The following is a 14,634-nucleotide window of genomic DNA, read 5'->3' on the forward strand; positions in this document are numbered from 1 at the left end:
TTGCAAGCTTATTGTAATAGAGTGGTAATCTCTAATCAAATCTTGTAATCTCCTCATTTGATAGTGGATTTGATCTCTCCGTACCTGTGGATGTAGTTCGGTTTGGGTGAACCACGTAAATCTTGTGTTGTTGTTGTGGTTGTGCTTGGATTTTTCTTTTTCAACTTTATTTATTCTAATCTTGCATATCTTGGTTGTGGATAATTTAGATATATCACATTTGTTTACTAGTGTGATTAGTATTTTGATAGTGAGGGTTCCGTTATTAGCTCACTACACATATGAAGCTTACATAACAACCATCAACGTTAACGAGCCTCTCATCTTCCTTATTCTTAAACATATATATCAAAAACTCTTGCTTGGACACAAGAATTAAGTCGGCCTAAGATGACAAGGCCATTTTATTTGAAATCGGGCCTAACATAACAGGGCCAGTTTAACATTTATTGCAGATTACATGCGTAACGTCGGTCGACCTACGTACGCGGCTACGCTTCACCAAAGAGGTAAGGCATGGTGTAGAACACGCTTTTCACGATCTTCTGCTCCGTCGGGGTCCAGTGCCCGGCCGCTTCCGCCCGCTTCGCGATCGCCTGCATCATCTCATCGGGGTCGTGATGCATCACTTTCAGCTGATCCGCTGCAGTGGGCCCGGCCCCCACCACCACCACCCTAAATCCGCCAAATCCACCGGCACTCTCCACCCGAACCAAATTTGGCCCACCAAACAAATTGTGCTTGCTCCCCAGCGCCTCCTGGTACGCTCCCGCCAGGAACGTGCCGATATAGTACCCGCCGCCGTTTTGTTCTAAGGCGTGGAGGGGTAGAGTTTGGGCCCCCCCGATGAACTTGTCGATCTTGCCGTCGCTGTCGCAGGTGAGGTCGATGAGCGTGCCCTTCTGCTTCGGCTCCTCATTCAGCCGGTGTATCGGCAGGATCGGGAACAGCTGCTTGATCCCCCAGAAGTCCGGCGTGAGCGAGAAGACCGACAGGTTCGCGTGGTATGCGTAGGTTGAATCTCCGGCCGCCTCCAACTGCTTCGCCAGACGCCTGCTGAGCTTGAAGATCTCGATCCCGTGCTTGTTCAGCTGGTCTGCGTGTGCTAAGGAAGCATTATTGTTGCCGTCCTCTGACTGGACGGCGGATTTGATGTTAGCATGAAGCGTCGTCGGGTTTCCAACGAGCTCGTCGAGGCGGCTGATTAATTCATCGGATGTGACCGAGTCACTGGGTTCCTCCACGGCCACCAGCGCATCATAGATCAGGATCGAGTGGTGGGACACGAGGGCACGACCGCTCTCGCTGCAGAGAACCGGATGCGCCACACCATTCTGGTTGCACACGAGCTTCGCCGCCTGCACCACCGCTGACGCATATTCTTCCAAGCCGTACGCCACCGACATGTCCGAGGACCCCGATCGTGTCCCGTCATAGTCGATCCCGAGGCCCCCGCCGATGTCGAGGGTGCCCATCGGTGCCCCCATCTTCACCAGGTGGCAGTAGTACCTGTTCAATATAAAAATATTAAAGTACTGCCATATAATAGTTTAAGCTTTTGGATAAGAACATCTATTTCATGATACCCGGTAGCCTCGCGCACTGCACTGCTGATGATGGATGTGGTCGGGATTTGCGACCCGATGTGGAAGTGGAGTAGCTTGAGGCAATCGAGCATGCCGAGTTGTTTTAGCTTCTCTGCAACGGCATAGATTTGGGCCTCCAAGAGCCCGAATTTGCCGTGCTTGCCCGAGGTGGACCCGAAGTGGCCCGGGTTGGTGGTAAGCAGCCTCGCACGGATGCCGAGAATGGGGCGCACGCCGAGCTCTCGGCTCGCCCTCACCACCGTGTCGACCTCCTCCTCCAACTCGAGCACGATGATTGTGTTGAAGTTGATAGAGCGCGCCACGAGGGCGAGGGAGACGTAGTCCATGTCCTTGTAGCCATTGCACACCAGGTACGCCTTCGGGCTTCCGTTGATAAGGCTGTTCATGGCGAGAAGGAGCTCCGGCTTCGACCCGGCCTCCAGCCCGAAGTTGTAGACCTTCCCAAAACCGACCAGGTCGTCCACCACGTGCTTGTTCTGATTTACCTGTCGATCGAATATAAAATATTAAACACATCGTTATGTAGCGACTTAATCTTTTAATATCATCTCTCTTTTTACATTATACCAATGCTAGCTGACTAATTCTTAGGTAATAATTATTGAAAAAATAGTTGTTACGTTATAATTTCTCTGTTTCTTATTTAATCTCGTTCTGTGTTTCACAGCCAGAAAGGAAAAAGAAAAAAAAAAGAAGAAGATATCAGATCAAGCTAGCCAGTAAGAATATTCTGGTTTAAACTTTTATAGCATTCTATTATTTCAAAGCAAAATATTGCTGCACCTTTACGGGGAACACCCCTTGATAGTGGGAGGTGTAGCCCGTATACTTAATGGCATTCGCAAACGCAGTATTGAGCGAGTCCAAACGGTGCTTGAGCACGTCGGGGAAGCGGAGAATGAGCGGGAACTGGAGATTCTTCTCGGTCGCTTTCTTCACCGCGGCGAGCAGGTCAATCTCCTGCTCGGGTTTGGTCTCAACGCCGTGAATCTTAACGGAGACGTTGCCGCTAGAGTCAACGGTGAAGTAAGGGTCACCCCATCCCGCAATATTGTAGAGGTAACCATAGTTGGTCGACATGGTCTCTCCTTCCTACACAAAGAGTTAATTAGCTAATAAAATCTAGGGCTTAGTTTCGCAGTGAGAATCGCATGAGAATGAAGGAGATAATTTCTCTCGCTCTTATTAATCTTCGACGGTCGAGATCTCTTCTACATGTTTGTCACTGATTGGACGGATGCGATCTGTTTTGGGGCTCTCTGTGGGATCCCCGTTTTATCGATGGTGTGGTCACAACATCAAGCAGCCGCGCAATATGCGGAAAAGGTCAAAGTTACATCTTTGGTTTCCGAATTGTGATCACGTGTTTGGGGCGCACCATCGCCTTTACTGTGATAATAAATTAAAGGATTCCCCCAAACATTGTCTACGTGCATTAAATAGGCTCATTATATATTTAACGTTTTGGGCCTCGTTGCTATTTAGACCGTGTTTTCCGATCGATGAGAAAATAATTAAGGATGGGTTAAGGTAGAGTGATGTTGACCACCACATAGATCAATTAATATACTTCAAAGTGATCATATTGTGCAATATAGGACGTTAGAGAGTCTAGTTAGCGACTCATATATACGGTAACTATGATAAAGGTGACTTTATCCAGTCTCGGAGTACGTAGTTCACAAGTTTGATTGAGTATTAGGAAGAGAATGATTGTATTGTGTGATATTTAAAAAACTAATAGTGTTTATTGAATTTATTGGGATTCACAGAACTGCATTACGTGTGATGAGAATATACAATGCGAAAATATTTTATTTCTTTTTACATAATGATATATTTTGCATATTGTAATAAAACGGTTATAAGAGTTCGTTTCATTTACTTTTATAAATACGATCGTTTAATTCCCATAAGTTGTCTCTGTAATTTAGTTTCTATTTATAATAGCTCACGTGAACTGCGTGTTGAAACAGTTCCAGAGATAAACCTCTTTTTCTTTATTACAGTTTTAAATATGTAAGGCCACATGCTAATTATAAGCTGGCTATTCAATTAGCGCCCATGAATGGACGCTTATATATGTTATTTCATTTTGCAAAGCATTTTCAAAAATCAATTTTATCTCTCACGTAATATATTTAAAATTGTTATCCCTTGCAAACGCATGATTGTAATATTATTAGGAAATAATAAAAATAATTTTTATAAATTTAATAATAGTAAGTTAAGTTTAACCTATTTGATGGACATTTAATTAATTGCAAAATCACTTCATTATCTTAATAATATTTAAAAATCTACTATCTTTATAATCTAATACTTAATCCTCTATAGAAGTATTCTTCTTAGTAATCATCATATTATTATTTTTATATAATCAAGAATTGTTAGAGAGAGGATTCACGAAATTATTCAATTAATTATTGTATGAACACTAAAGATTATATTTCATTTGTTACAAAAGTGTTATAATGTTTGGAATTTGTTTTGTTGGGGAAATTACATTATACTAATGTTTGAATTTACTTTCAACGAGTGCTTGTAAAGGTAGGTTTCTTTGAATGTCTACAGAGTGTTTTAACTTATCGATTCATCATCTTGATTAATTGATGCGATGATTNAATAATAAAGGATTATTACAATGTTAGTACGCAAACGTTCCCTATTGTTAAATGTTTTTTTTTTTAAATTTTTTGTTCTCGAGACGAGGTATGTAACCTTATATTTGATTGTGGCGAATAAAATACATTTGCATGCGAGTTTTAAAGTCAACACTAAAATCGACGCGTCCGGATCTTTATTAGAATATATGGGCGAAGACTACGACTTACTAGAAACCGCGTGCACTACGATGAGTCAGCAATTCAGCTCTACAGTGTAGCAGCAGCTTAGAATAGATTTTTTTAAAAAAATTAATTGCTCGATAAAATAGTATGTAAAAAAAAAATATATATTATCTATACCGTGTATTAGTAAAATATTAATATAATACCTATCCATTCAAACATATGATAACTTTTTTAAAAATATTTTTTAATATTAAAATAATAATTAAATTATTTTTTTCGATGATTAGTACAGGTGGGTTGAAATAAAAAATTTTAGAATGCAATAGATATATTAGTAATGTGGCGCAACAAATCAATCAAATGTCTTCTTTTAGGAGTATATGTCTCATTAAAATTATAAATAAATATTTTTATTATATGTTTATTTAAAAAAAATATGATTGACTTGTTATTAATAACGTGATGTAAGTATGATAATGTAGAATTTGTCGGTTGAAATACCGTGCGCGTGGGTGTGCAGAGAAATTAATTTTACCTGGACCTCAACATATAAGTAGTATAAAAAATACTAAAGATTACGTAGAATTGGCCACGTGCTTTGTGTACTTTAGATCTAGAAGAGGTTAAGGATAAGGTCAACGTTTTGGAGTCTTAATATATTATATTATGTTTATTACAAAGAGGATTCAAACTTTGTAGTTTTGTTTGAACTATAATTAGAAATTCGATTTGAAATTGATAATTGAATTCAAATTTAATTTAGAATTTTCATTTAAATTATAGTAAAAATTTTGAATTTGACTTTAATTTTTGGATTATATATTTAGTACTTGGAATCAATATTGAATGTAAATTTATATTAAAATTTGAGTTGAAAATGTGAGTTTGAATTCATTTAAAAAAATTAAAAACTTTGCATCGAAATCTGAATCTTAATTGTGAATTTTAAATTTAAATTCAGTTTTAGATTTTGAATTTGAGACTTTGTATTTGAATTTGTATTTGAAATTTTAAATTTGAATGCAGAATATGAATTTGAATAAAAATTTATATTTTGAATCCGAAGTTTAATTAGAATTGGAAACAAAAATGTGAATTTGAATTTAATATTTGGATTCGAATCTGAATTTGATTTTCATCTAAATTTGAATTTGGAAATCAGATTCAAATTTAGTATTTGTATTTGAGATGCTAAATTTGAATCTGAATTTGAAATCAAAAATTAAAAATCAACAATTGACTTTGTATTTGACATTAAATTCTAGATTTAAAAATCTCAATTTAAATTTAAACTTTGATTTTAAATCTAAAATTTAATTTGAGATTCTGATTCAAATTTAGATTTTGAATTTAAAATTCATCATTCTGCTGCTCCTATGTCATAATTCTTTTGCTTCTATGTAACCACGTAGAATGTAATTCTCAAAACAGCCGACATGTGCAATTTTGTAAAAGTCTATGCAATAATTATCAATATACAAAAATTTAGTAAATTATGATGAAAATTTTATATTGAAAAACCAATAGTAGGATTTGTTTATTTTTATGTTAGCTGTATATAAACAACTCTAAATATGTTGACATAGATTTTAAATTTAAACATTAATTCTTGCGAATATTTAGTTTTTTGACATAAATTTAGATTTTAAAGGAGATTGGAGGGGTACATTTGTCGTGTGAACAAATAGTTCTATAAGCATTTTATATTATGAACACTTCTGCATATTAGACTGACAATTTTAAACATGAAATCTAATAAAGTTTTCTAAAAAATCGGTAAAAAAATCAGCATTAAGGGCAGAGAAAGCACATCACAATCAGCGATAGAATGTTTCTAAGATAAAAGGATCTATACATTAGGCACAAGTGTTTGCAGTTGATCTTGATATCTAAACCAGCGGTTAATTAATTGTTCACTTAAAGGGGTCAGCATCCTGCCATGTGGCAGGACATCAGGTTGGACCGAGCTATATTCGAAATTGTGGGAGGCTGGGTTGAGCCAAGTCGTGTTCGAAGTGGCGTGAGGTTAGTTGGGCCAAATCAAAATCGAAACCCGTGAGCGCTATGTTTGTATACTTTAAATGAATTTAGTTATGTATTTCTAAAAATTAGAGTCTCTGAGATTATTGGTTAGCACCAACGATCTGACGTTAGCTACCGAGACTACAGAAGTATGCAAGAATTCATATAAATACATCAAGAGAGGATGCTGCTAAATATATGAGTTTTTTCTGGTGTATAAGGGAGTAACATATGGGCTTTCCGAGTGCAATTATTGACAAATAGGCGTTACCCAGGCTAAATTCACAATTTGCTCTTGGGCCGAGCATGGCCCATCTCTCCCAACCAGTGTATGGACTCGATTCCCCACACAAGTCCAAAACCGTGCTACTTAACTCGTGACCAACGCGACTCTGGTACGCACCAAAGCTGGTCCCGCCGCACGCACGCACGCACGCACGCATCCCCGCTTCGCCTTCCTTCTTGAACCCTCTCCCTCGCCACGCCACGCTACGCATGGCATCGCGTGATCCTTCTCCCCCATATTATTACTATTATTATTATTATTTTTTTATTATTTTTATTTTTGGTTTCTTCTTCTTATGCTCCTGCTATATTAGGTCTCTTTAGCTTCGACATTTTCGATCGTGGTCTCTCTCGATGGAAATCCATGGGCTCTCCGTGGAGCTGGGCCTCGTCCCTCTCCTCCGCCTCGCGTGGGTCGCGGCGACGTTGCCCATCCTCGTCGCCTCCCTTCCGCTTCCGCCCACCGGATTTGCGCACCGGATCGTCGCGAGAATCGGCGGAAGGGGGAAGATCGTGAAGCCTTCTGCCAGTGTGAGTTCTCTAATTCTTGTTAGAAATTTTAGTTAGGGTTTCATTTGTTCTGTTCCCATCATCTATCTTCTTCTTTTTTTTGTGCTCTGCTTTGATCTCGTGGATTATTTCTAGTTGTGCTCTGTTTTGATCTCGTGGATTATTTGTAGTTATCCACTCTGTTCTTGGTGTAAATTAATTCCTGGGATTACATATCAAATTTACACCGGCGTTGGCAAAACAAACGGTTTTTTAAATCTTGATGCGACTTTGATCTAATTCCTGTGGAAAACTGAATTACACGCTCGAATATTTCACTGTTTTTCTGTGGGTACTTTGAAGCTCGCTTCACAACTCGCATGAGCAACAAATCTTTCTTATGCACTTATCGAGGCCGATTCGGCTATTTTGTTTTTTAAATCTTGCTATTCTTTAATTTAAAGATGCCATTTCTTCAAGTTTGATGTGTTACCCTGAGACGCGGATTAATCCTGTATGCAGAACGGGAATTGGATCACAGAACACCACTTGCTCCAAAACATGGTACGATAGGGATAGCCTTTAGGGTGCGTTTGGTTCGCGCTATCTTTTTAAGATTTCTAGTAATCCAATAAGAATAAAAAAAATATGACGGTATTTGGCTAAACGCACTAAGTAATCTAGTTGATAATACTAGATTTATTTGGGAATGAGATGCATCCCAAAGTACTAATCTCATTCGTTTGAGGGAGGGTGGGTATCCGTATATTAATAGATTAGAATAAGTATAATATGTCTAATCTTTTTTTTTCTTCCCACCCGCCGGCTAGTTGGTATTATTTTTCTTTACACTCTAACCTCATATCTTTCTCTAAACTTTTTTTTTTTCTAAACTTTAATTCTTTTTCTCTCTCTAAATTAAGCTATTTCTCCCTCACTTTTTTTAAAATCTCAACCCTCTCATTCTCTCTAAATAACATGACTAAATAGTATGATCGTACGAACCAAACACCGAAATACTACATTCTTAGTAATAGGATAAATAGGAATAAGATCGGATATCTTTTTACTCCTAGTAATCTTTCATAGTGCGAACCAAACGCACCCTTATTGCCAAGTTTTATAGGAATTGAAAACATTCACTTGAAACAAAATGTAAATAAATAAAACATATATACATATATGATTCCGCTATAGAGTAAATAGGTTAGAATTAGGATAACTTGTTTTGCCATTCCAATTCAGTAATGATCCACAAATCAGATCATATGTTCCAATTTTTGCAATTCAAAGGAAATTTTATGGATTAGCTAATCACAGTGTCATCTCTTTCTTCTTTGGCAAAAAATAAGGTAAGGTCCTTTCATAAATCGCAACCTTCTACTTTTAACTTTGACAATCAAAATTCTTTTCCTTTTCGAAAACTGTAAAATGTTCTTTTTTATGTACTGCAGAAGTTCACAGTTCCACAAAGATTCTTCTTGCATTTTTATGTGGTGGGTGTGGTGTTGACAACACTAGTGTTGCTATTGATATGGTTCTACGCATATAAGGAAATGACTCCAGTATTCCCTGATTTGTTACACTATTCAACGATTACCAGCCAACTAACTGGAGGCTCTCATGTATTTTCAATTCATAAAGGTCCTTCACATACTGTGGAGCATAAGCATCATGTTTGGCAAACTGTGTTTGTGCTGTTATTAATGGAGATTCAACTCTTAAGACGTTTGTATGAGACAATAAACGTGTTCCATTATGGGCCATCAGCTCAAATGCACATATTTGGCTATCTCGCTGGTTTATTGTAAGTTCCTTGAAACTTTGCCTTTGCCGCTTTCCGACGAAACTTCTAAATTTTTCTTTGAAGTATTGAATAAAAAAATAACAGTATTTGAATATTCATTACAAAATCACCCTTTAAAGTTTAATCTTGATAGGTGAATATTTTCGTATTTATAACAAAAGCACAACCAACTTTTCATTTTTAGTTCATTTATACTTGAACGGCATCATTTTTGATTAGTTGGCTTACTAGTTCCTTCACAGTGATCTAGGATTCTATATATTATTCTGATGTCTTGTTCACTATGCGATGTTGAGTTTTTTTTTCACTAAATTACCAAACAATCACTAGATGGTAGGCCTTGACAAGTCATCAATTGTTTTTAGTAACTTAAATGTGTAAATAACAATGTGAGGCTACTGACCGTCCCTAGCGCAAGTGGCAAAAGGGCTTGGTGGTTGGTACCCAAGACCCAAGTTCGAATCCTTTCACATTTCCAGCTAAGTTTATTTCTAAATGAAATAAACGAAGCGGGTAGCATCCTACCTTTCTCTCAAAAAAAAAAAAACAATGTGAGGCTTTTATAAATTGTTCATTACTTGATGGTTGACTATTTGTTAACCTTTTCCAACACTTCTGAGATGCTTTCTGTTTCTATGCTAGCTTTTATATTGCAGCACCTTTATCTCTTGGTAGCTCATGTCTTTTGGAGGCATTGAATTATGCTCGTGGTCAAATTGCTGAGTTCATTGTCAAAGGTAGAGCAAGAATGCCAGATATAGAGGTTGATTGGTTAGGATTGTTAAAGCCTCTTCTAAATTTGGGATGGTGCCAGTGGGTTGCTGCGGCTATCTTTAGCTGGGGTTGGCTTCATCAGCTACATTGCCATATGATTCTTGTAAGTGATGCTTTCTTTAGAATAATTTAGTAGAGCATCTATGGGAAACCATGCTTATATCCTTTTCAAGGGGAAAAAATGCTTTACAATGATTCTAGAATATTGAGTCGTACGGAAATATGAATACTGTACGTAATTATTTTATTTATACAAACTTGACTATCTACCCACTTAGAGACATGAACCCTCAAGAGTCTTTCACTACAATAATGCAATAAATATTACTTTCACACAATTAAAACAGCTCGCATACACTACTATTTTCACCTTAAACTATTCTTTTGAACTTTATATTCAGTCACTATGCAACTCACTGTTCTACACTATGCACTAGTTCTTACAAACAGATGCTCACATCTTATCTTCTCTTTTTCTCGCCTCCTTGATCCCAAATGAAGACTTGAAGAAAAATTTGCTTAACTAGAAATGACGGTTTTAGTGCTTCAGCCTATTCCCAGATGTCAGCGAAACAAAGCGTCCTTACCAAATAATTCATGTTTGTTCCCTTTTCTGCCAGACAAGCATGATCTTACTTATTTAAACATAGTTGTCACAGCAGGTAGTCTTAGAAAAGCTTGAGTAGAAAAGTTGACTCCACTAACATATATTTCTATTTGTTGAAATGATTGAATGGAGAGTCCAGACTTGTTATCTTAAATGTTTCCTTCAGGATTCATTTTATCCTTGCCTACGTTCTTTCTAATAGGTTTCTCCTTTTCTAATGCTGGCATCTAAACTTCTTTTTATCATCCATTGTTATACGAACAACATGGTTTGCTTATGCAACTTCTTGTTTAGATCTTTGTCATATTATGTAGGATAATTAAGTCGTTACTCCTGTCAGGGCTCTTTGAGAGAAAACAAAGGAGCTGATGAATATGTGATTCCTCATGGTGACTGGTTCAGATATGTTTCTTGTCCACATTACCTTGCTGAAATAGTAAGTTCTGTGATCGTTTGTTAATGTTAACATCATTGCTTCTGTATCTTGTCAGATAGACCTTATATTATCAGCATTGAATTTATATGTCGTATTACTAAACTATTTTCATCAACCTCTTCTAATGCTTTTTGTACATGAAGGGGATTCTATGTAGTTCAGCATTTAAAAATTGGAAAATGGTGCATCCGGAGCAGTTTTGGCGCATGTTCCACATAAAAAAAAAAAATCTGGCAGGTTCATTGGTGGAAAAGGTGGTAGCGGGTCCCACCATGAATCTCATCTGATTGTTGAACTGCACTGACCCTTGAATTACACGTTGTTACAAGTGCCTAAACTATCGTGGGCGTAGTATTGCTTTTAAAATATCCAAACTGTTGGGCTTTAAGGGGTACAATTAAATATTGCTGTATGATTTACTCTAGTCTTGTACTTTCTGATGCTAGGACTAAATTTCTTTTATCTTTTGGTTAAACATGCAATTTATCTTCTCAAAATGATGTAAAACAGCAAGTGAATTGTCTTTCAACATGCAGGTAGTCTATGCAGGGATTTTGGTGGCAAGTGGCGGCTTCGATATCACTGTGTGGCTTCTTTTTTCATTTGTGGTATGTCGTATCTCCTTGAAAGGATGTTGATGTCAATTGGAATTATCAAATTGTGTTCAAATTTGTTATTGTTTTCTATGGTTCTTTCATCAATCATTACGTTGATCAGCTTGTCTATCCAGGTAGCCAACCTAGTCTTTGCTGCAGCAGAAACTCATAGATGGTATCATCAAAAGTTCGATGATTATCCACAATCCCGTCGTGCTATAATCCCATTTGTTTATTAGGGGTGTATGAAAATGGGCGAGTTGCTTGAGGATAGTGTATCTTGCTAGCGACCGGAGCAGAGCCAAACATTTCTTTTCTTGTGTTTGGACATGGTCATGCAGTGTACAAAATACATATCGGCGGTCACACTCCAAACTTGTGTGGTCGAACTACAACCTGCAGAATACAATATTATGTTGTATGTTCCACATTGCACAAATTATGTGTTAATCGACTCGAATTGTGATTGAATTGTCACTTTCAACCTTTTCGAGTGGGAACGCTAATCAAAATGGAATGCTTTCCTCAAAAATAGCAGGAAACTCTAAACTTTAGACGGTTGTGATTACTGGAAATAAAATGTATGCCTCTGTTTTGTTTCTGATCAAGTGTTCTAGTGTATATAATGTAATCCTTTCTTTTAACATGTAATGAATTTTAGCAATATTTTCTATATTACTTGCTGGTCAACTGCAAATTTGTGCTTTCTCTTTCACAAGTATATCGCTCCTTGGGGAGGACGTTGGACTTGCATCAGAAAAAATTTTGAGTGTATACATATTAAGTCTAAATACTTGTGATTCCTTGTCGCAGTAATGAATGTACATGCCAAGCCTAAGGGTAAATTTTTGCGACTTTATGGTCCCAAAATATTGGATTTGTATTTGATTGGTCTTTGTGGTTATTATGTTTTTTTGGGGGGTTGGAGGGTTGGGGCCACACCGGGGGAGAAAAAAATATGGCGTCACAGGGAAAGCGCACATGTTGAGCATTTATGGTATTTTCTTGTAAAAGTCTTATTTTGTACACTCAAATAAGTCTTATATTCTATTCATTCAAAACTAAATGTTTTCTTATTATTTTTTAAAATTATTTTTATTATTAAAAATGTTTTAAAAATTATTTAAAATTTTAGATAGGTGGGTATGCAATTTATATTTTCTTCTGTGTGTACTAGCATTATTTCTCTTTCACATATGTCAAATAAACTACGAAATCAGAAGGTTGAATTATGGATTTTAGTGTATTTGAATAAATTAAGGGAAAACTTCAAAAACCCCCCTGTGGTTTCGTGCATTCTCACTTTGCTACCCTGTGGTTTAAAACGTATCAATTTGCTCCCCTGTGGTTTCGTTTTTATCTTTTTGTTATCAATTTTATTATTATTTTTTTTTAAAATCAGTGACAAAGTTAAAATTAAAGGATACTAAAGTGACTATTCGATAAATATAGATGGTTATCTGAAGTTTTTTGTATATAATTTAACGAAATATTAACGAAAAAGCTTCCGAAAAGATAAAAATGAAACCACAAGGGGGTAAATTGATACGTTTTAAACCATAGGGTAGCAAAGTGAGAATGCACGAAACCACGGGGGGTTTTGAAGTTTTCCCATAAATTAATTAGCTGTGACGCTTGTAACTTCACTCTTTATGTGAAATCAGAAGGTTGAATTTTACTGGTCTCCACGGAAAGATTTGTACGCTTTTTTTTTTTTTTTTTTTTTTGCCTGACTCTAAAGATAAAATGTTTTCAACATTTCACCTTTTCATGTGATCTCCTAATTATAACTTTCTTTAATAAATTTTTTTCTGAAACAAATTTTAGAAAGCCTTGTTTTTTTAAAATAAGCCTTGTTTTTTCAAACTTTATTGTGAAACAACCGTTATACTCTAAAAATTTAAGTTGTTAAAGAATAATGTTTAAATATTTTTATATTTAACACTCCTCCTCACGTCTGGACTCGAGACTCTTTAATCGGCCCATGACGTGGGCTTGAATTAAATGGGAGAAAATTAATATGCTAGGAGCCTGATGTGACTCGAACTCAGGACCTCTCTCTGATATTATGTGAAACAATTGTTATACTCTAAAAACTTAAGCTGTTAGAGAATGATGTTTAAATATTTTTATATTTAACATTTACAAACTTTGTGATCTCCTATAATGTACACCAATATTATAAGCCTTGTTTTTCCAAAATATTGCTGTACATGTAAAGTTTGTACGTGCACAACATCAGGCTTATAGCCTCGAGTGATCGTTGAAGGGGCACAGCTCAATCAAGAGATATATATATATATATATATATATATATATATATGGCTGATATGGATGAAACTTTGTTTAGGTTCATTAAAAAAGGCTCATGAGGAACTCAGAAGAACAATAATACTGGGAACACACGAACACACGCGTCACGCGAGCGCACACTAATATTTGATGGCAAGGTGAGATATCACGCACCTCTTGAAAGTGAAATACCAAATCTCCTTTAACAAGGAGTTCGAAATACTGTAACCCTTCGTTCGAAAATCAAGTAAAATCCTTTGGAAATTATCATATTAAAAAATATTAAAAGATTGATAAAATTTATCTTCAAAGTTTGGTTATTAGCTAGGTGACCATGTTGTAGAATTTTAATTCATGTTGGATTGCAACATTAGTAAAACTCTCCTTGAAATCACTACAACAATTTTATTCTGTTCCATCTATTGAGTTGTATTAAAAATTAATTAAAAGGTAAACTTCAAATACCACCTCTATGATTTCGTACTTTCTTACTTAATACCATATGATTTAAAGTGTATCAATTTAATACTTTGTGGTTTCAATTTTTTCTTTTCATCATCTCTTTTCTTAACATTTCGTTAAATTGTATATGAAAAATTTCAGATACCCTACCTAGGTTTATCGAATATTTATTTTAGTAGCTTTTAGTTTTAACTTTGTCTCTGATTTAACGAAAAAATTTAATGAAGGGGATAATAAAAGGAGAGAGAAAAATAAACCACGGGGTACTAAATTGATACACTTTAAACTACAGAATACTAAAATAAAAAAGGATGAAACTACAGGAATAGTATTTGAAGCTTTTCCAAAATTAAATTGTTATGAGATAGAGATATTTTTTATTGTAATTATTTAAGCTTTTGTCATTTTGTGATAATAATATAATTATATTGGTTAGCCATTTATTATCTTGCATGTAACTTCCAC

The 14,634-nt window shown here is 36.1% G+C and overlaps 2 protein-coding genes across 6 annotated transcripts; one reads left to right on the forward strand and one right to left on the reverse strand.

Annotated features, from left to right (window-relative positions):
• Positions 363 to 2,747, reverse strand: LOC109707022 (arginine decarboxylase 2-like). The gene is made up of 3 exons (XM_020228063.1): positions 2,391 to 2,747; positions 1,587 to 2,092; positions 363 to 1,509 (listed from the first exon to the last, which is right to left on the reverse strand). Exons 1-3 carry the CDS (start codon positions 2,685 to 2,687, stop codon positions 492 to 494), a joined length of 1,821 nt encoding a protein of 606 aa, XP_020083652.1. The 5' UTR covers positions 2,688 to 2,747; the 3' UTR covers positions 363 to 491.
• On the forward strand, positions 6,826 to 12,112 carry LOC109708009 (polyprenol reductase 1-like). Of its 5 annotated transcripts, none has more exons than XM_020229566.1 (8): positions 6,826 to 6,926; positions 7,021 to 7,237; positions 7,718 to 7,759; positions 8,650 to 9,002; positions 9,645 to 9,879; positions 10,724 to 10,819; positions 11,356 to 11,427; positions 11,550 to 12,112. In XM_020229566.1, the coding sequence occupies exons 2-8, from the start codon at positions 7,061 to 7,063 to the stop codon at positions 11,652 to 11,654; spliced, it is 1,080 nt and encodes a 359-aa protein (XP_020085155.1). In that variant the 5' UTR covers positions 6,826 to 6,926; positions 7,021 to 7,060; the 3' UTR covers positions 11,655 to 12,112. The 5 variants fall into 5 exon arrangements, with proteins under 5 accessions (XP_020085155.1, XP_020085158.1, XP_020085159.1 ...); XM_020229567.1 differs by having other exon boundaries at positions 6,901 to 6,919; XM_020229569.1 differs by having other exon boundaries at positions 6,836 to 7,237; positions 11,537 to 12,112.

Source organism: Ananas comosus, linkage group 3 (genome assembly GCF_001540865.1).
Source record: "Ananas comosus cultivar F153 linkage group 3, ASM154086v1, whole genome shotgun sequence".
NCBI lineage: Eukaryota > Viridiplantae > Streptophyta > Magnoliopsida > Poales > Bromeliaceae > Ananas > Ananas comosus.

Bases quoted from the DNA above. Each gene is read 5' to 3' on its own strand.
- LOC109707022 (XM_020228063.1), bottom strand. From the start codon at position 2,687: ATGTCGACCAACTATGGTTACCTCTACAATATTGCGGGATGGGGTGAC. The intron at 2,093-2,390 runs GTGCAGCAATAT...TTCGATCGACAG, and splicing joins AAGGGGTGTTCCCCGTAAAG to GTAAATCAGAACAAGCACGT. The intron at 1,510-1,586 runs GTATCATGAAAT...TATATTGAACAG, and splicing joins GCAGTGCGCGAGGCTACCGG to GTACTACTGCCACCTGGTGA.
- LOC109708009 (XM_020229566.1), top strand. From the start codon at position 7,061: ATGGAAATCCATGGGCTCTCCGTGGAGCTGGGCCTCGTCCCTCTCCTC. The intron at 7,238-7,717 runs GTGAGTTCTCTA...TCCTGTATGCAG, and splicing joins TCGTGAAGCCTTCTGCCAGT to AACGGGAATTGGATCACAGA. The intron at 10,820-11,355 runs GTAAGTTCTGTG...TTCAACATGCAG, and splicing joins CACATTACCTTGCTGAAATA to GTAGTCTATGCAGGGATTTT.